Source organism: Portunus trituberculatus, chromosome 14 (genome assembly GCF_017591435.1).
Source record: "Portunus trituberculatus isolate SZX2019 chromosome 14, ASM1759143v1, whole genome shotgun sequence".
NCBI classification, from domain to species: Eukaryota; Metazoa; Arthropoda; class Malacostraca; order Decapoda; family Portunidae; genus Portunus; species Portunus trituberculatus.
The window spans coordinates 20,486,684-20,507,113 of NC_059268.1; the positions used below are offsets into that span (position 1 = coordinate 20,486,684).

Sequence of the window (20,430 nt, forward strand, 5' to 3'; positions counted from 1 at the left end):
ATGTATACAACTAAGCTTCTTTTTCTTTCTCTACAAGCCACCTAGCCAGTCCAAACTCCTTTCACTGCACACACACACAGAGAGAGAGAGAGAGAGAGAGAGAGAGAGAGAGAGAGAGTTGAAGGTTCTAGCTAGCGTTTACGTATGAGGGAAAGTGGCGTGTAGCTCCGAAAGATCACACACACACACACACACACACACACAGTACAGAAGCAACATTAGCGTCTCTTTCGCCTCTCCTGGTCAACATCAGGCCAAAGAAAAACAAATAAATAAAACTCCACAACGGTACTTTAAATGTCTCGAGGTGCAAGCCGCCCAGAGAGAGAGAGAGAGAGAGAGAGAGAGAGCAGCCACCCACCACCACCATGCTAGAGTAAGAGAGAGGGAGTGACAGTGGCTGGTAGGTTTGTTGTGGAGAGAGAGAGAGAGAGAGAGAGAGAGAGAGAGAGAGAGAGAGAGAGAGAGAGAGAGAGAGAGAGAGACTATAGGTGTGTGTGTGTGTGTGTGTGTGTCCAACAACTCGTGTATGAGCATTCTGTCAAGGTCACAATGCCATCTTGCTGGTGGTGGTGATGGTGATGGTGGTGATGGTGGTGGCGGTGCTAGTTATGCGTATCATGCCCCGACCGCTCGCTCTCATTACCCTTCTGTGCTCTCACCACCACCACCATCACTACCACTACTACTACCGCCGTCACCTCTTCGGACCAACTGCAGAGCGAAATGATGCAACGAAAACTCCTACACACACACACACACACACACACACACACACACACACACACACACACACACACACACACACATTTCCTCAGGGTCAAGCTGTGCACCCAACACAACACAACACTGCAACACGTATGAGTAGAGAGCAATCCACCTCGTATGTACTCTACCCTTTGCTTTCAAGAATGTAACTCTTTCTTTTCTCACTTTCTAGACTGTCATCAGTTTTCCGTCACTCGGGCTGCGGTCGTGGGTGAGGCGAGGCAGTAAGGTAGTGGTAGTGGTAGTGGCAGTGGTAGTGGTGGTGGTGGTGGTGAAGGTGGAGAAGGTGGAGGAGGAGGAACAAAGGGGCCACCAGTCAGACACACAGGATGGCCTCCACCTTCCACCGTGGCACAAGCAAGGCGGAGGCGAGATGTGGGACGTGGAGGCCAAGGTACACGAATGGAGGTCTGCGTGTGTGTTTGTGTGTGCGTTTGTGTGTCTGTCTACGTGTTTGTGTGCGTGCGTGTGTGCAAGATTGGTGGTGGTGGTGGAGGCGAGAACGGTGGCGGCGGCGGCGGCGGCGGCAGTGGTGGGGGTGGCAGTGGCAACTGCTCCGTTACTCACCTCTTCCCATTTGACGAACTTGTCCCCATCCTGAAGCTGCTGCGGCACAGTGATGTGCTTGAGTTTGAGCACATGCACGCCGGACTTAGCGCTCGCCATGGTTCACGGCATGGGCTGGGAACACGGGTGGCAAGGTGGGCGTTGGGGGGCGGCGACCAAGCACCACTGAAAGTTACACAGCACCTTCCCTTCTCGCGGCTCAGAGGACACTGAGTGAGCTCACGCGCTGCTGCTGCTGCTGCTGCTGATGCTGCCTCGACTCGGGGTAGGGCGAGTGGAGTGCGCGCAACGCCCCGCCAGCCACGGCCTCAACACGCCTGCCTCGAGCTGCTTCATTACATGCTAGTTAAAGACATCTAAGACTCCGTGAAGGTACGTTTGTACGTAGAAATGGGAATGCGCGTATAGGGACAACTTGCGATGAATCTGGAAGCTTAAAGGGGCAGTGCGGCAATGCAATGACTTGTAGATCAGGGCGGCAGGGGCACCGGCCGCGCTCCTCACTCACCCAGGGACAAACCGTGACTTATTTTTTTTTCATATAGTAAAGTACCGAGTCAGTCTAAAAGGAGTGACATTCAGGGCCAGGGGCGGGGCTTGTCTGCTGCTGCGGCCCACAGGAGTCAGACCCCGCCGCTCTACTTTAACACGAGAATACTCTTTCATAAAGGCTGATATCTATCTATGTATTAATCAGGCCGGCTGTCCAGATGGAGGGACTGGCAGAGACGGAAAGAGACAGATATAAGGATGATTAAATATGGAAACATTGACGCACGGAAAGGTGGAAACATTGATTGATTGAGATTGATTGATTAATTGACTGATAGAGAGATAGACAGACACACAAACTGACAGACAGACAGACAGATAGGTAGGTAAATAGATAACAAATGACAGATAGATAGATAAGTTGAAACATAGACACAGACACACGCTGACTGATAACGTAAATAAAGCGTACAGAAGTTGTAACAGCAGTAGTAGCATCAGCAGCAGCAGCAGTAGTAGTAGCAGTAATAGTATCATCATCATCACATTTATCTGAATATTGCATACATACACACATACATACGTGGCTACCCAAGCATGTAAGGAAGTCAGTAAGCAAATAGTAGATGAAACATGATCTACAGGAGGGAGAGAGTGCTAGTGTGCAAATATACGAGTAGGTGTGTGTGTGTGTGTGTGTGTGTGTGTGTGTGTGTGTGAGCGCACCCGTGAACCTTCATTTGTTTACCGGCTAATCTATGCATTAATTAATTTATTTATACGTAAAGGGACTAACGTATATATTCAGTTATTGATGCACGCAAACTGCAACATAAAAAAATAAACAAATAAACCAGCATTCGCGCGCGGGTGAATAATTAAAGGAGAGCATTGGAGGGAAGCAATACTGATGCATCCAAGTAAATGAAACGTGAGCGAGGAGGAGGAGGAGGAGACGAGGACGAGGAAGACGAAGAGGAGGAGGACGACGACGAGGAGGTTGCTTGCACATCTTCCTGAAATGGCTCCCTTTTCTATTTCAGCGGCACTCGACGGCTTGGGAAGAAGGAAGGGAGGGAGTGGGGAAAGAGGAGGAGGGTGGGTAGTGGGGGCGGTATTGAGTCTGTCAGTGTGTACCGCGGCAGGAGAGATGAGGAGGCGAGGGGACAGATCATGATGTGCAGAGCGTGGAATACCGGGAAGCTCAGACCATCGTTCCCTCTCCTACTTCCTTTCCTCCTCTCTTTGGCCGCTATCTCTCGCATGGAAAATTGTTGCCATTCGGTCTTGCCCTTTCTGGTCTGGTCTGGTTTCATGTGGTCATCCCGCGGCCCGCCACCCACCCAGCCAGCCAGCCAGTCAGTCAGCCTCCTGTTGCATGGAGCGAGGTGGGGAGAGGACGAGAAAGGAACACAGAGACAAGAGAGGTATGTAAGGAAAGGAATCAGAAAGGAATGAGAAAATCAGGGTTGTTGGTCGAGTTAACTGAGTTTTAAGAGAATAATGGACACATGTTTAGTGGACTCTGGCAGTATTGTAAAGTGACTGGCCACTTGTAGAGGAGGCACAGGGAGAGGACGAGAAAGGGGACACGGGAAGAGGAGATTATATAAGGAAAGGGAACAGGAAACTCATAATCTTCGTCCAGTAAATAGCGAGTTTTAAGAGGAGAATAGACTGTTGATTGGTGGACATGGGCTGTGTGTAATGTAGAGGAGGCAGGAGAGAGGCAGGGCTGGAGTAGAAGACGAGAGGTTTGTAAGAACGATCACTGCCAAAATAAGGACATTTGATTATTGAGAACTATATAATTTTGACCTGAAACAAATGCGCGTCACCAAAAACACAGTAAACTAAGACAGTGAGCCTTTAAAATCATATAGATAAGTCTTTCACAGCCGCCATCTTTTCACCAGTAAAAATCGCCACTTCCATCCATCATTTTACAGTTCTAGATCAAAGTAAATGGCTTTGCATGTAATATTGATCTTCTCACTTACGTAACTAGGTCTTTCTCAGCCTCGGAAAACTGCCTCGTGCTCTGCTACCCCATAACTCACCAAGGCTTGTCACAACTTTCCGTATAACACATGGAACTGAGTCAAACATTCTCTCTCACTCCCTCCCTCGCTCACACGTAGCCCGCACGCTCCCTGGTAAAAAGATCACATACTTTTCTTGTAACAGTCTCGCAAGTTTATCATATCGTTGATTCAGTTGGTGTAAGTTATAGAATCTTTTAGCTCGCCTCCAAAAAAACACAATGCTTCTTACTTTATACTGAATTCAGCCTCCAGTTAGAAGTAAATCTCACTTATTGTGAAAAAAAAGGAAAAAGAATATGAAAAAAATAAATCGGATAGGGAAAAATAAAACAGAGAGAGAGAGAGAGAAACTACACAATTAGAAGAGAGGAAAATAATCTTCCACAAAGTAGCAGACTTGTTGCCCCAAACGAGACTGTTTGTGGTAAGCAACATGATTACACTAACGCATATAAAGGAAGGAATAAAATTAAATTAAAGAAAGGGTGCACCAGAGAGAGAGAGAGAGACTATTGCGTTTATTACAACGGGGGAAAAAATGTTATTATCTTTATTATTAAACTGAGGAAAGTTGTCTTGATGTTACCGTTATGACTGGGAGAGAGAGAGAGAGAGAGAGAGAGAGAGAGAGAGAGAGAGAGAGACTCCGAGGTTATTGTGTCAGAGAAGAGGAGACGAATAGGGAAGCAACAAGGAGAGAGAGAGAGAGAGAGAGAGAGAGAGAGAGAGAGAGAGAGAGAGAGAGAGAGAGAGAGAGAGAGAGAGAGATGCCAAGACTATACATGGAAGCAAAAGTGAGAGAGGGAAAGAGAAAAAGAAAGGATATGATGGATGAAAAAGAAAAGGAAGAGAAAGGAACTGGAGGGAGAAGGAGGAGGGAGGAGGAGGAGGAGGAGGAGGAGGAGGAGGAGGAGGAGAAGGAGGAGGAAAAGGAGAAGGGGGAAGAGGGAATCAAAGTAAAGAACGAAGGCGGAAGGGGAGAAGATAAGGAGAGGTGAGAGGAAGGGAAGATAAGAAGAGGAGTGAAAATGCCATTGAAAGAAAGCAATGGAAATAGTTTCAGAGTTACGAAGAGAGAGAGAGAGAGAGAGAGAGAGAGAGAGAGAGAGAGAGAGAGAGATAATTATTTATGTCAAGCAGGTCACAGGATATCCGTCCAGTATACCCAGATAACACACACACACACACACACACACACACACACACACACGAATATTTAAACAATGATAATGATAGATATAGAGGTAGTAGTAGTAGTAGTAGTAGTAGTAGTAGTATTCTAGTAGTAGTAGTAGTAGTAGTGGTAGTAATAGTGCTTCTAGTAGTAGTCGTAGTTGTTGTGGTCGTAGTAGTATAGATAGTAATGCTAATGTTGCTGATGATGATGATAATAATATGACAACAACAACAACAACAACAACAACAACAATGCCACGTAAATTCTCTCTCTCTCTCTCTCTCTCTCTCTCTTAATACCCCTTGAAACTCTTGACCCAGCTGCACTCTCCTTGTTTCTATCCCTCTTCATTTTATATTTCGAGTTTCCATTTCTCCCTTTAATTTCCTGTGACTTAGTGTGTGTGTGTGTGTGTGTGCGTACTAGTAATGTTCCCTTAGAAAAATACACGTCTTATTTCTCGTCCCTATATCTCGTCTATCTACTGTTTCTCATGTCCAATTTCCCTCTATCGCAGTTGTTCCTCTGTCAACTCCGCGTCTCGTTACTGTCAATGTGTCTCTTAATGTGTAACGTGGTCCGCTCTAGCGTCACTCAATACTAATGTTAGTTGGGATATCAAGCTTCATTCTGTCTGTTCCCATTACCAAGTGCTTGCATATTGGCTTGTATTTTGCGTGTAAGAGTGGTATAGTGTTTATTACGTGAAGAGGAGCGGTGACCAGAGAGAGAGAGAGAGAGAGAGCAGCGTGCCTTACATTCTACTATTTTTCTTTCCTCTTATCAATATGATCCACGACTTTCTTTCCACCGCCTACCTGTTTCTGCTAGTAAATTTTCTTAGTAGTAGTGGTAGTAGTAGTAGTAGTAGTAGTAGTAGTAGTAGTAGTAGTAGTAGTAGTAGTGAATGTTGTTTTGCCAAATACTATTACAACATCAAAGCAAAACAGGAGAGGTTTCGCATGCAGAAATTATTATGAAGTTCAGGAGGAGGAAAGCAAGGAGTGGTGGTGATGGCGGCGTGGGGGAGACGACGACGACGGAGGAGGAGGAGGACGAGGAGGAGGAGGAGTTGTCTGAAGGAGAAGAGAAGTGTTATGGTGGGGGCGATGCGAGGTGAAGGAGGAGGAGGAGGTGGCGGTGCGTGACAGCTCATTTACGTGGCCGCCAGGTTGGGGACAAGCGCGAGGAGGAGGAGTAGGAGGAGGAGGTGGAGGAAGAAGAGGCGGGGAGGGGGAGTTCGACAAGGAAGGCAACATTCTCTCCACGCTCTCTTTGTGTAGTTCTGCGACAGGTATCTCCCGACCTGGTAATGTGTGTGTGTGTGTGTGTGTGTGTGTGTGTGTGTGTGTGTGTGTGTGTGTGTGTGTGTGTGTGTGTGTGTGCGCGCGCGCGCGCATAGATGTTCGTATATTTTGTCCTTTTTTATTTTCGCTTGTAATATCGCCTCATGAAATTCTTACTATTACTTAATGGCATACCGTAACACAAAAGGTTTAAGCATGAAATTGATTTAATTAGAGAAAAAAAAAAATGAAATTGTTCTTTAAATAGTGCGAGATGAATGAAGTGGCCTCAGTGATTCAGTGTTGAGTCATTGGGACACAACTCCTTCAACACTGCGCCACATTTCTACCTTGAGTTTTGTGTATTAGACGATTTTATTCCCATTAAGAAGGGTCTGTGAAGGTCAAAAGATTAATGGCCACAGTCTTCACTATTTCAATCCCAACACAAGTTTTTGAAGCTGTATAAAATCACCAAATAGTCACCAGAATTAATTTGAAAATGCATTATGGTACTCAAGGGGTTAAAAGGTCAGATATATGAATGGATGGTGACAAATGGGAATGGGGAATAAATGGGGAGGTCAGATAGGAATGGCATGTATGGAAACGACAGGTGGGAATGGTATGGATGGGATGACATGGGAATGGTGCATGGATGGGATAACAGATGGGAATGGTGTATGGATGGGATGACAAATGGGGATGTCAGAAGGTAATGGTAGGTAGGCCTATGCTTCATGCAGGGCCTGCAACATGTAGGCCTGACAGTTTCCTGCACCAGGCCTAGTGTTCTCATGTTCTGCAGGACAGTGAAGGGTTACTTTTCTGGCTGCAAGGAGAAAGACTTGCCGCAAGATAAATTTAGAGACTTTTCCGTGGAGGATGAGTGAGATGAGAAACAATAAGGATCATTTTAATACTGTGTATTTTAATGCCAACATGGTAAAGTAGAAGAATGGTTCTTTGCATATGTGATAAAATACACTATATAACATTTGGGCTTAACGGTGAGAAAATAAATTGAGAAATCAGTGACTATATATCGTGACAAATAAAAAGAAAATTATATATTGACCCACTTAACACAAAACTTAAAATAATCTTTCTTAATGAAAGAAACTAGTCGACAGATAGTATGCTATTTGTAAATATTAAATATTACATACTTTACATGCCTTCCTATTGAGCCCTAGCCAAATGCCCATCACCTACACCCAGAAATGCCAATACTGGACTTGTATATTAAATAGTGAAACAAAAATTTTGCCATATATATATATAGAAATACATATCTATATAATGAGAGCAGCAAATTGTTTCCCAGGCCTTGGAAATGAACTCACAATTCAATACTGTTCAATGGAAAACTGGAAAAAAGTAAAATATAATAAGGAAATAAATAAATAATTGACAATTTCAACAGCCCACTTGAAGTTTCATGGAAACCTGCCTACATCTTTACAAGTCCTTCACTTGCTCCTTAATTATCTCTAATGTTGATCAATATTTTGTAGCAATATTAGACAGCCCTAAATGTAAATATATCACATTAGATATACCAGTGTATTTCTGTAATTGTATGTACAGCAGTTGTGAGGCCAGAATATACAGCACAGTGATAATACTAATGGAAGGTGTGTATATGTATACTGTGAACATATGTATAAATGTTACCTTTTCAATAAATTCACATGGGTAGTTTGGAATAGGCTTCAAGGGAAGGTGGTTCATTATTAGCCATGACTGACACAAAGCCTTGTGAGCAGCGGGGCTTGGCCGTGCCAAGCCATGCCAAGGCCAGGCGGCCATTGCTTCTGCTCAGTGAGGGACAAAGGGCAACCAAGTTAAAAACCATAAAATAATCTGTTACTGTCATAACATTATAATAAATTTTGTAGCATCAACTTAAAAAACTTTTCTTCCTGCTGGGAGCCGAGCCAGTAAAACTAAAAGTGTCGGAAAAGTTTAAGTAAGAATATAATTAGTATGAAAAATCAAACCTCACAAAATCTATCACATCTTCACTTTCTGGAAGTATAAATCCCAAAAATTTCTGTATTTGACATTCTTTTATTAACAATCTCCAACCAGTTATGCTGAAACAGCCATTCAAAAGAAAGATAATTACAAGTTATAGATTACAATTTTTGTTTGAAATGAGTATATGCACATCTTGGAATAATTGTCCTAAGCTAGGCTATAAACAAATGAGATGGCCATCATGTAGAGCTCCAAACAGTACTCAGTGAAAAGTACGTGTACTAATGCTCCAAAGCCTGGCTACAGAGCCAATACATTGCTAAATCACTCTTGCTGCAGCCAATTCAAACAATGGAAGCTAAGGTGATTGCTGACTGTTGATAATTTGTTTCAATGCTAGGATGTTGTACTAATGCTTTCCTGGAAACACCCAACACATTTAAGTCCCAATATCACATTAGTTTTCTACAGAAGATGAATTTATTAAAGATTATATGAAGTAGTTATCCCTTTTAGGCAAAGCCAAAGCCTTCAGAGCACTCATGGATGGCCTTAAGCAGGTAGTGGCGAAGCTTGTCGTAGGTCTCGTACACAGGCAGGTCCAGCTGATTGAAGCTACCGGGACAAACAAAGGTGAGGTGATCAATGCAGGAATAGAGAAGTTATGACTCTCACTCAACTAAGAATGCATGTCACCTTACAGAGCACTCTCTCTCTCTCTCTCTCTCTGCCAGATGCTGAGAGAGAGAGAGAGAGAGAGAGAGAGAGAGAGAGAGAGAGAGAGAGAGAGAGAGAGAGAGAGAGAGCCAGGCCCTGAGAGAGAGAGAGAGAGAGAGAGAGAGAGAGAGAGAGAGAGAGAGAGAGAGAGAGAGAGAGAATTTCAATAAGTCTTGTGCAGCGAGGCCGCAGGAGGGGGAAGGCATTTTTCCTTATTATAAGGTTATGTCGAGTAGATAGTTGTAGAAATTGAGTTTTTGAGGCATTGAACAAAACCAGGTTTTCTCTGCCCCAATCAGAAACAAGTGAAAGATCAGAAGTTAGGCGTCCTATAGCATCTCGCCTTGAGTCATTTAATTGTTGTTGGGTTGGGCGTCTGTTGAACGCTGTTGAATAATGCAGGTGGTATCATCAGCATAGGAGTGGATAGGGCATTGAGTCAGATTTAGGAGATCATTGATGAATAATAGAAAGAGAGTGGGTGATAGGACAGAACCCTGTGGAACACCACTGTTGATAGTTTTAGGGAAGAACAGTGACCGTCTACTACAGCAGCAATAGAACGATCGGAAAGGAAACTGGAGATGAAGGTACAGAGAGAAGGATAGAATCCGTAGGAGGGTAGTTTAGAAATTAAAGATTTGTGCCAGACTCTATCGAAGGCTTTCGATATGTCAAGGCCGACAGCAAAGGTTTCACCGAAGTCCCTAAAGAGGATGACCAAGATTCAGTTAGGAAAGTAAGAAGATCACCAGTAGATCTGCCTTTACGGAAACCATACTGGCAATCAGAGAGAAGGTTGTGAGCTGATAGATGCCTCATTATCTTCCTATTAAGGATAGACTCAAAGGCTTTAGAAAGGCAGGAAATCAAAGCTATAGGGCGGTAGTTAGAAGGATTGGAGTGGTCACCTTTTTAGGGACAGGTTGAATGTGAGCAAACTTCCAGCAAGAAGGATAAATAGAAGTAGAGAGACACAGATGAAAGAGTTTGACCAGGCAGTGAGCGAGTTCGGAAGCACAGTTTTGAGAACAACAGGAGGGACTCCATCCGGACCGTAAGCCTTCCGAGAATCAAGGCCAGAGAGGGCCAGGAAAACGTCTTTATAAAGAATTTTAATTTTAGGGATGAAGTAGTCAGAGGGTGGAGGAGTAGGAGGAATATGCCCAGAATCATCCAAAGTTGAGTTGGTAGCAAAGGTTTGAGCGAAGAGTTCAGCTTTAGAAAAGAAGAGACAGCTGTAGAGCCATCTGGATGAAGTAAAGGAGGGAAAGACGAAGAAGTAAAGTTGTTAGAGATATTATTGGCTAGATGCCAGAAATCTCGAGAGGAGTTAGAATTGGAAAGACTTTGACATTTTCTATTGATGAAAGAGTTTTTAGTAAGTTGGAGAATAGATTTGGCATGATTACGGGCAGAAATATATAGGGCATGAGTTTCAGCAGTTGGATGGCTACGGAACCGTTTGTGAGCCGCTCTCTATCATTGACAGCACGAGAACAAGCAGAGTTAAACCAAGGCTTTTTAGCTTTAGGGTTAGAGAAAGTATGAGGAATGTATAGCTCCATGCCAGAGATAATCACCTCTGTTATGCGCTCGGCACAAAGAGAAGGATCTCTGACATGAAAACAATAATCATCCCAAGGAAATCAGAATAGTACTGCCTTAGTTCCTCCCACTTAGCAGAGTTAAAATGCCAGAAGCACCTCCGCTTAGGCGGGTCCTGAGGCTGCACTGGAGTGATAGAACAGGTAACGGAAATTAGATTGTGGTCGGAGGAGCCCAACGGAGAGGAAAGTTTAACAGAGTAAGCAGAAGGGTTGGAGGTTAGGAAAAGATCAAGAATGTTGGGCGTGTCTCCAAGGCGGTCAGGAATACGGGTAGGGAACTGCACTAGCTGCTCTAGGTCATGAAGGATAGCAAAGTTGAAGGTTTGTTCACCAGGTTGGTCAGTGAAAGAAGATGAAAGCCAAAGCTGGTGGTGAACATTGAAATCCCTAAAATGGAGATCTCAGCAAAAGGAAAGTGAGATAAGATGTGCTCCACCTTGGAAGTCAAATAGTCAAAGAATTTTACATAGTCAGAGGAATTAGGTGAGAGGTATACAGCACAGATGAATTTAGTTAGAGAGTGACATTGAAGTCTTAGCCAGATGGTAGAAAATTCTGAAGATTCAAGATTGTGGGCACGAGAGCAAGTGGTGTCGTTACGCACGTATGCGCAACATCCAGCTTTGGATTGAAAATGAGGATAGAGCAAGTAGGAGGGAACAGAAAAGGGGCTGCTGTCAGTAGTCACAGACAACTGTGTTTCGGTTAGGAAGAGAAGATGAGGTTTAGTAGAGGAGAGGTGGTGTTCCACAGATTGAAAATTAGAACGAAGGCCACGAATGTTGCAGAAATTGATAGTGAAAGTATTAGATGAAGTGTCAAGACACCCAAGGTCGACAGCAGAGGGCAGTCCGACCTGGGGACATTTATGGTCCCTCCCAGAGGGGGACTCCGAGGCAGGGCGTGGTGAAGCCATTATTAAATTTTGATTTGAAGAGAGTGTAAAAGTGTAAGGTGTTGTAGTGTAGTGTAGGAAGTAGTAGAAGTTGTCTTTAGAGGGCAGGCTGCAGCTGCTCAATTGTATAAATGAGACCACAAAGGGAACCGGGAAGAGAGGACACGGGGAATCACTCAGTCTGCAGCACTGCCTACATCCCCGTAAGTACTTCTCCTGGAGTATTCCACCGGGCGGCAGGTGACTACTGCCTACTCCATATATATCAACTGTGACAGCACAAATTCCTGATCTGAGCAAATATATAACTCATCATACAAAGATTACAAGAAGGGAAAGCTACCAAGAGAGAGCAGCACATTGGTAGTTCCTGAATATCTTACCAAGTGTGAGCAGAAGGCAGTCTGTCTGTTGACCGATCATCCCGGTGAATCTGGAACTTCTGGGTCCCATTCATACCCTCGAGAGCAACAAAGCCCTGGAGAGGCACTTTGCTGGTGCCCGTCACAAACTGTAGGAACTTGGCCCGCTCAGCCTGGTCAAAGGATCTCAGAGCCCGCCAGAACCATTGAATCTGCGGGACGTTGTGATTTGTTAAGTTAGAATTGTTACTCATAAGATCATAAGAAAAGAGGGAAGTTGCAAGAGGCTGTCAGGCCTACACGTAGCACTCCCTGTATGAGCAAAGCTACTTAATTCTATCTATCATCCCCATCCATAATTTTATCTAATCTTCTTGACTCAGCACTAACATGATTACTGAGTACATTCCATTCATAAACCACCCTGTTAGAGAATTAGTTTCTTTCCATTTCTCTCCTAAACCTGAATTTCTCAAGCTCAAACCCATCATTTGTGGTTCTGTCCTTGCTACTGATCCGAAGAACTTTGCTCATGTCCCCTTTCTTATAACCTTTATATCCAAGGTAATGCTCATACACCAACACAAGCACACACTTTCACTAAACTCTACTCAGCCAATGGTGACTTACCTGCAGGGAGTTGGGCTGGTATTTGTGGTACTCAGTGTTGGTGCGCAGGTCATCTATGTCAATGGTGGGCAGGCCGGAGATCAGAAGCTCCAGCTCCTGCTCATTGAAGATTGAGATGAGGCGCTTTGGAATGATGTCATAGAAACCCTCCAGGAAGGCATTCAGTCTGGGGAAAGGATTCAGTGATGTTAGATATTTTTGTCCTTTGCCAGTTAAAAAAAAACTCAACAGAAACCAAATAAAAATATACAAAAAACACCACAAAAAAGAAAAGAAATAAGAAAAAAATAAGATAACTATTTGATATTAAGAAACAATGATTATTAATTGAACTTCCCAGAAACATTTAACCTCTTCAGTACCATGATGCATTTCCTTATCAATTTTGCTTACTATTTGGTGATCTTATAGAGCTTCAGAAACTTATGTGGGGAATTAAAATAGTGAAGAGTCTGCCACCAATCTTGACCTCCATACACCCTTCCTAATGTAAACAAAATTGTCTAATTGTACACAAAACTCGTGGTAGAAAATATGTCCTATTACTGAAGAGATTAATATGAATAAAAGCAAATGATTTGTAAGAGAAAAATGCAAATCACCAAGAGAAACAGTAATGAAGTAAATATCAAATACAAACTAAGCAAAATCTTGCTATACACCGCTACATATATACACCAAACTTGTACCAATAATATGAATCAAAGTAAGTGATTTGTATGAGAAAATAAATGCAAATCACCAAGAGAAACTGTAATAAAGTAAATATCAAGTACAAACTAAGCAAAATACATCTTGCTGTACACTGCCACACATGCACACCAAACTTGTACCCATTCTCTTCAACACAAGCTCCGAGACTCACTGTTGCCGTATTGCACCAGTCATCTTCATCTGACACACAAGGCGGATATACTCCATCTTTGTCTCCTCCTCCACAGGAATATTGCGTCCGTTGGGCTTCAGGTCTCTCACTTCTGTCACGCCAAACTCTTGCACCTGAGATCAATGTTGAGAGTGTGAGCATGACAATATTTCTTTATTAGTCTCTATCATCATCATCATCATCAATTTTAGTTAACGTCCACATTTTCACATTTAGTGTGGGGTTGGACGGATAATGACTACTTTCCACAACTGGTGATCTTGTGCCATATGTTCTCTTCTTTATCATTGGCAGTAAATTCTCATCTCCAGTGAAATGTTCCTAGACTTGTTGTGATTCTTAACAAACTTCTATCTTTTCTATCTTATCTATTGCTTCACGCAATTCTCTTTATGGACAATGTTGAGGGTGTGAGCATGACAATATTCTTGCATCAGTCTCTATCACTGTTACTGAATTCTCAACTCCAGTGAAATGTTCCTAGTTTTGCTGTGATTCTTACCATACAATTCTATCCTTTGTATCTTATATATCATCTCTCACAATTCTTTTTATGGCCATGCCTCTAAACCTTTCCCTATGCTCTGTCATCTTTCACTTCTCTCTGGACTAATTTCCCTTTACTCTCTGGCACTCACCTCTGTACTGAAGGTCAGCTCATAACCAAGGTCTGCTACGTTGTGTTCCATAAGGTAGATCAGACCCTGGTAGAAGGAGTAGTCTTCACTCTCCATGTCCACAACACGCACCATCTTCCCAAGAATGTGCTTGTAGAAGGATCTTGTGAAATAGCACTCCAGCAACTTGTTGTCATATATAGCCTTGGCTGTAAGTGTTTTCTTAGTATTAACACCTTCATACTACAGTGTCAGTCAGTTATCTTGATTAAAAAGCAGATCAACAGATAGAATAAGTATTTCAACTATAGCTACTTATTTTTCTAATCAAAGACAAGTTTTAGCATGCAAGAACTGAAGATAAAAGATAGTTCCGATGTCAAATGGCTGAAAAGCATGCAAAGAAAGGGATGCTCGAGGGAAGAATGGCACAAACTATACTTCACTGGACTGAAATATAAAAGGTGAATGCAGGAGAGAAGACTGAATGTATAAATGGCACAGAGATTCCTGCACACCGAACACCTACCTATGACTCGTCCCACAAACTTGAAGTAAGAGAGGTGATTAGAGTTGCAGTGAGAGGCTGGGTTGATCATGTAAGTCACTCTGTCACCAGGCGAGGTGCAGAACAGTGCGTACATAGGATTGAAGATTTCCCTCGAGATGATCATGTACCATTCCCTCAGAAGACCACCAGCATCTTGTCCTTCTTCACCTGTGAGTTGCAAAAAAACACACATTGTCAAGTCTACCATCACCACTTTCAGAAGGGAAGATTACTCAATCTCTTCAGTACCATGCCGTGTTTCCATACTCATTCTGGTTACTATTTGGAGACATTATACAGCTTCAGAAATATATGTTGGGATTAGAAAAGTAAGGACTCTGGCCATTAATCTTTTGACCTCCATAGATCCTTCCTAATGTAAATAAAATTGTCTAATCATACCCAAAAATTCAAGGTTAAGACAAACTGCAAACAGTGAGCAAGCAGGGCCATCAAGCCACCAGTACTTGCCTTCAAACACAATGTAAAACCTATTCTTCCACTCGTCGGGGGAGCGTCGGTGCAACTCTCTGAAGGAATCCTCAAACACATGCTCTCGCCGGACGTGTACCGCCAAGTCTTCCCGCCGCATGCCGTCGTCAGCACGCTCCAGCTCTGTCCTGAAGTACTTCCTCTTAATGTCAAAGTCAAGGAGGCGAGTGTGGTCCACCAGCACACCAAACGGCCCATCGGCCAGATGCACCGTTGACTGCCGCAGGATTTGGTTAAGGACGGTGCGATGTGTCTCTGAAATTTTAATACTTATTAAATTTTCTCTGAGCCTATTCTTTAATGAAACCAAAAAACAGCTAAGTATATTCAGGTATTCAACATACAGAACTTGTAGTTCACTCCTGTACTGCTTCATAAAGGTGACAAATCTGCAGCAGCAACATGTGCCAAGGCATCTCCGTCATGGCACAGTGAACTTACCAGCAAATTTGAGGAACTTATCAGTGTCATCAGGATAGTAGCCAGACACCTGCGATGTGGAGTTGTCCCTTTTCCTCCTCACGGCTTGGCTTGTACTTCCTTCACCTGAATGTTACAAGAACTATGAACTGAAGATATTCCACACCAAATATATCACATATTTCAATAAACTTGCTTGCCTCTTGACACCATTACATGTTTAGTGCATATTTTCTGCTTTCCTCTGATCTGCACTCACCTTCTGTCTGTGCTGAGGGTAATGGAGAGAGTGGGGCAATTTCATGATGGAGATGCGCAAGTTGAGCCTCGCGTGATTCAGACTGGGTAGTGGTGCGCTCCTTGCGATCACCTGAGGTGGCCGATGCATGCACCAAGAAGAATGCCTCCACTGCTGGCTGCAGCACCAGCACAGCATGGGTGTCCTGTGTCTCGCCCAGCTCTACCAGGCACTCAGACAGCGTTGCCCACAGCTCCTCAAGGTCCAGCTGTGCACTCAGGCTCCCCAAGTCTGAGGTTTCTGTAAAATAATTAGTTTGTATCAATTTATCTTTACAAAGTTGGAAAGCATCAACAAGGATGGAAAACAGTAAAGCATATTCTCATCATGCCAGTACTGTACGAGTGACTTACAGAAAGTGTATATTTCTGTCAAATCCCTACAGATGTATGGAAATTCTTCTTACAAGTAAATTGCTAGGTGTTGGAGTAGTAAAGACTTAACTCCTTCAGTACTGGGATGCATTTTTACCTTGAGTTTTGTGTACATATAGACCATTTTATTGACATTAGGAAAGATTACTGGAGGTCAGAAGAATAATGGCCACAGTCTTCATTATTTTAATCCTCACATGTTTCTGAAGGTGTATAAAATCACCAAATAGTAAGCAGAATATATGGAAATACATCATGGCACTGAAGGGGCTGAAGTGTAGTGTTGGAGATGAGTTTGTCCTTACCTGCTTCACTGTCAATATCCATGGCCTCACTGATAGGCTGGGTGCTCTCCTGCTGGGCCCCTGCTGAAGCATTGGCAGCATTATCAGCCTCGGGGTTTGGTACATCGATCAGGACGACAGGCACACTTTCACTCTGCTCCTGCTGGCTAACACCCTCCTGACGGGCCTCCTGACTACTCTCAGTGCCTGGCCTCTCCTCTCGGGAACCCTCAGAGGACTGCTGCTGCTGCTGTGGCTGTTGTGACTGCTGCTGCTGCTGGTCTTGCTGCGGCTGCTGTTCCTGCTGCTGAGTTTCTGATGAGGACTGGTTAGCAGCAGCGTCTGACTGGTCTTGGCTGTTTGCTGTGTCCTGCTGACTCGCTCCACTCGGCCTCTCACTTGTGTTATTACTTGCCTGAGTCCCTGTTGGTAAAACATGAAATTTTCAGATTCACTTCTCAAAAACATGTCACTGTAATAATCAAGGTCACTCATAAACTTTCAGCTAAAGGAGATAAATGTCCCACACTGCATGGTAACCAGTGATCTGCAACCCTTATTCCCTGCCTGCCACACTCACCACTCTTCCTTGTGCGAGACAATCTGATGGCATCCCTCAGCTGGATGATGACCTTCAGTGTGCGGAGGAAGAACGCCTGTGAGGAAGTCTTGCTGGTGAGGGCTGACATGGAGGCCAACTGTAGCTCACACGGTGGCTTCACTTTGGTGGCCCCACTGATAATGACACATTCATTGGTAAACCTGCGTGTGATGGAAAACTCAGTTACACAAGTGATCCTGTATTAACTTCCTCTGGTACTTGACACATCTTTGCTATATGTCAAGCATTAGGAGAACACTACAGTTCTTACAAAGGTTGATGGAAAGGGTCACAGTATCTCAATAAATATGTGAGGCACTGAATATCTCACCTATCTTGTAACAAGCCCTTCTTGCTCTTCTCTGAGAGGTGGAGCTGATGGTCCTCGTCAGGGATGACTGCAGGCGGGTGGGAGGCATTGTAAGCCCTGAGGTCACTGAGCAGGGCAGCAATGTGATTGGCTACAGTTGAGCCCAGTGTGGCAGCACCCAGAAGCAGCAGGCGCAGCACTTGGTCCCTGGCCGGTGGCGGTCCATGGGAGAGGTGCAGGAGGAGGGCTGTTGCATCCTCCAGACCTTCCTCAGAACATGACTTGCTTGTGAGAACCTAATGCAATGAAAAATATCCTTACTTGATGGGTTGAGAGAGAGAGAGAGAGAGAGAGAGAGAGAGAGAGAGAGAGAGAGAGAGAGAGAGAGAGAGAGAGAGAGAGAGAGAGAGAGAGAGAGAGAGAGAAAGAGAGACATATTTAAAAGAGACTGGCCATTGAAATAGTGGCTCTAATTCAACACTAATGCTTCACCTCAGCTGGTCTCAGTAAGGGTGTCTTTGTGCTGTGACTCACCTGAATAGCCAAGCTGAGCAGGTGTTCTAGGGTTTGAGAGTTCTCCACTGAATGCTGGGCAGCACTGGAGCTTTGTGCAGCAGAAGAGTCTGCAGTCTCTGGGAGGCCAAGAGAGATCAATGCCAAGAGACGCAGGAGGCGATCGGTGAGAAGTGAAGACCGGCGAACCACGGGATGGGCCAGCTGCTGGATGAGCTGCCCCAGTGGTGACACCTCCAGACTGGTGACCCGCTGCTCCTCGTCTCCACTGCCGCCAGCACTAGAGTGGGTCCGGGGCAACCCTTTCCCCTTTCGGGACACACTGATAGAGTCCAGCTTCACCAGCAGCTCCCAAAAGTCTGAGGACTCACTGGCTTGTGCTGAGGATGACGCACTGCCCTTTGAGTTTTTACTGATAGCACCAGTGTTTGCCCCTCCCCCGGATGATGATTTCTTGGAGTCACTTTTGCTGTCGTCTGACTCCTTGCCTTGGTGTGGCAAAAAGTGGCTCGGAAAACACTTAGCTAATGAGATCAGGGTGTCAAGGGCATGTCTGCAAAATAGATTAATTAATTAATAAACATAAAGTAAAACTCAATGCAAAAAATGTGCATCCTTCACAATGTGGCCTGGTTTGTATCTAACTGGGACTGAAACCTTGGGCAGCTTTGCGAGGCACCCTAACCACCTCAGGCACTGACCTGTATACAAGTGGAGAAGCTTGAGGATGGATATTCACAGCAGTGGTAGTTGCTGCAATTGATGTGCGCTTCCCTGTTGGCTGTGTGCGCTGAATCTGGAAGATGCTTGCCCGACACCCAAGGGCAGCATCCATGCTCATGCTGAGCCAGGAAGGGGCAACAGGGGAACGAGATTCACCAGGCCATGAGGGGTGGATGTGAGGGGCAGCTCAGCCTTGGCTGCAGAGTGTGCCTTCCTGCTGCTGCCCTTGCTGCCAGTGTCTGGGGTGGCTGGTGTCAAGCTGGTCACTCCTTGCTCGCTGCTGATGCTTCCTGTACGACTGCTCTGTTGACTGTGGTCGCCGCACCGCTCCAGAATGGATAGTAGCGCCTGTACAAAAACATTGAAGCATGAGGGATTTTCAGTCGCTGATAGATAACTATAATCATAACTAGATTGTCATTTTACTTTGTGCTTTGAGAATACTACTCACAAAATGTCCACTGGATTTAAATTCAGATCCTAATGTGAACAAAACAGCATCCTTTGAGTTGAGCCAGAGACAAAGGCTACAATCCCAGGAAGTGATTGGCTCAAGCTCATCAAGGGAAGCAGCAGCAACAGCAGCAGCAGACACTCACCTTGATGACCCAGTCCCTGGTTGGTGTGTGGTGGCACAGGTAGCGCAGCACTCGGTGGAGGCGGACGGTGTTCAGCTTGGGCTCGTCGACAAAGAGCAGCACCAGCAGGCAAGTCATGGCCTCGTGGTCCAGCAGCTGGCGGCCCCGGGGCTTGCTGCTCACAGAGATAAGTTTTGGTTTTTGGAGGAGGAAAATAATGGTGGTGTGAATGAATTTTTTTTTTTCTAATGCAAAAGGGGAAGCTGCCCAAGGGCAACCAAAAAAATAAATAAATAAATAAAAAAATAAAAATAAATAAATAAATAAATAAAATAAAAAAATAAATAAAAAATAAAAAAAGGTCCACTTGAATGCCAGTTCTCTTAAAGATCAAATAGTTAGCCATAAGTCTGGGACAAATGTCTTGAAACTCTTAGCTACAACCCTTCCTTAGAAAAGAGAGCCTTGGTACAAGCATGTACAGACGACCCCTACTTGATTCAGCAGCGCCCTCCCCCCCATCTCTCTCTCTCTGGTAAATGAGATTCCTTAGGACAACAACACACTACTCACGCTGGTGTGACGGGCTGGCCGGTGGATGACGGCCGCAGGTTCCAGCTAGTGGACCAGCTGGAGGAGTGCATGAGTCGTGAGCTGATGCGTGCTGTGTTGCGCAGGATGGAGGAGAGCGATGTGCCGGGCCGTGTGAACATGTGCTCGTGTGCATGTCTGTTGCGCTCCTCCCGCTGCCGCCGCAGTGTCTGTGCCTCCTGGGCCAGCTCAGGTGGCAGTGCAGCAAACTGAGAGTCCTCCAGGTCAGCCAGTATCTGTCATTCAGTCAAGGTTAAAGTCACCTGCACAATCCAATACACTACAAAATGACACTTATTTCTATCCTCTTTTATCGTGTGTGTGTGTGTGTGTGTGTGTGTGTGTGTGTGTGTGTGTGTGTGTGTGTGTGTGTGTGTGTGTGTGTGTGTGTGTGTGTGTGTATGCAACTCACAGTCTGCCTGAGAGAGGCAGGCAGGGTCTGCAGGAAGGACACGGGGTCCATAGGGTCATCAGGATTGGACCGAGCTGCCTGCTGCCGCTGCTGCTCCAGACGCTGTTGTGTCAGCACCTCCTCCTGGATGTTTGGAGGAAGCGCCGCCAGGAATTCAGGGTTCACTTCCCCTACAGTGGTGCTGTTGTTCTCCCTTGTGTTCTCCGTCGCTCGCTGCCTCACTCGCTGCAACCTGAAGCCAACACATTC

The 20,430-nt window shown here is 44.8% G+C and overlaps 2 protein-coding genes across 8 annotated transcripts in view; both read right to left on the reverse strand.

Moving 5' to 3' along the window:
* Positions 1 to 1,582, reverse strand: part of LOC123503811 (1-phosphatidylinositol 4,5-bisphosphate phosphodiesterase classes I and II-like) — a 256,990-nt gene extending 255,408 nt beyond the window's left edge. For 3 of the 7 annotated variants that reach the window (XM_045253845.1, XM_045253844.1, XM_045253847.1), the window contains exon 1: positions 1,336 to 1,580. In XM_045253845.1, the coding sequence (XP_045109780.1) occupies positions 1,336 to 1,434 (99 nt within the window). In that variant the 5' untranslated portion in view covers positions 1,435 to 1,580. Of the gene's footprint in view, positions 1 to 1,335 lie in introns of all 7 variants that reach the window. The other 4 variants (XM_045253843.1, XM_045253846.1, XM_045253848.1 and 1 more) reach the window with 4 other exon arrangements.
* A 5,664-nt stretch (positions 1,583 to 7,246) lies between these two features.
* LOC123503813 (E3 ubiquitin-protein ligase HUWE1-like) overlaps positions 7,247 to 20,430 on the reverse strand; it is a 41,538-nt gene continuing 28,354 nt past the window's right edge. Inside the window, 18 exon segments of the mRNA XM_045253851.1 lie at positions 7,247 to 8,933; positions 11,924 to 12,114; positions 12,533 to 12,698; positions 13,398 to 13,531; positions 14,057 to 14,244; positions 14,565 to 14,753; positions 15,057 to 15,332; positions 15,519 to 15,623; positions 15,757 to 16,035; positions 16,475 to 16,876; positions 17,034 to 17,215; positions 17,386 to 17,660; positions 17,899 to 18,430; positions 18,579 to 18,777; positions 18,780 to 18,948; positions 19,200 to 19,353; positions 19,752 to 20,005; positions 20,182 to 20,413. Of these exon segments, the coding sequence (XP_045109786.1) occupies positions 8,831 to 8,933; positions 11,924 to 12,114; positions 12,533 to 12,698; positions 13,398 to 13,531; positions 14,057 to 14,244; positions 14,565 to 14,753; positions 15,057 to 15,332; positions 15,519 to 15,623; positions 15,757 to 16,035; positions 16,475 to 16,876; positions 17,034 to 17,215; positions 17,386 to 17,660; positions 17,899 to 18,430; positions 18,579 to 18,777; positions 18,780 to 18,948; positions 19,200 to 19,353; positions 19,752 to 20,005; positions 20,182 to 20,413 (4,030 nt within the window). The 3' untranslated portion in view covers positions 7,247 to 8,830.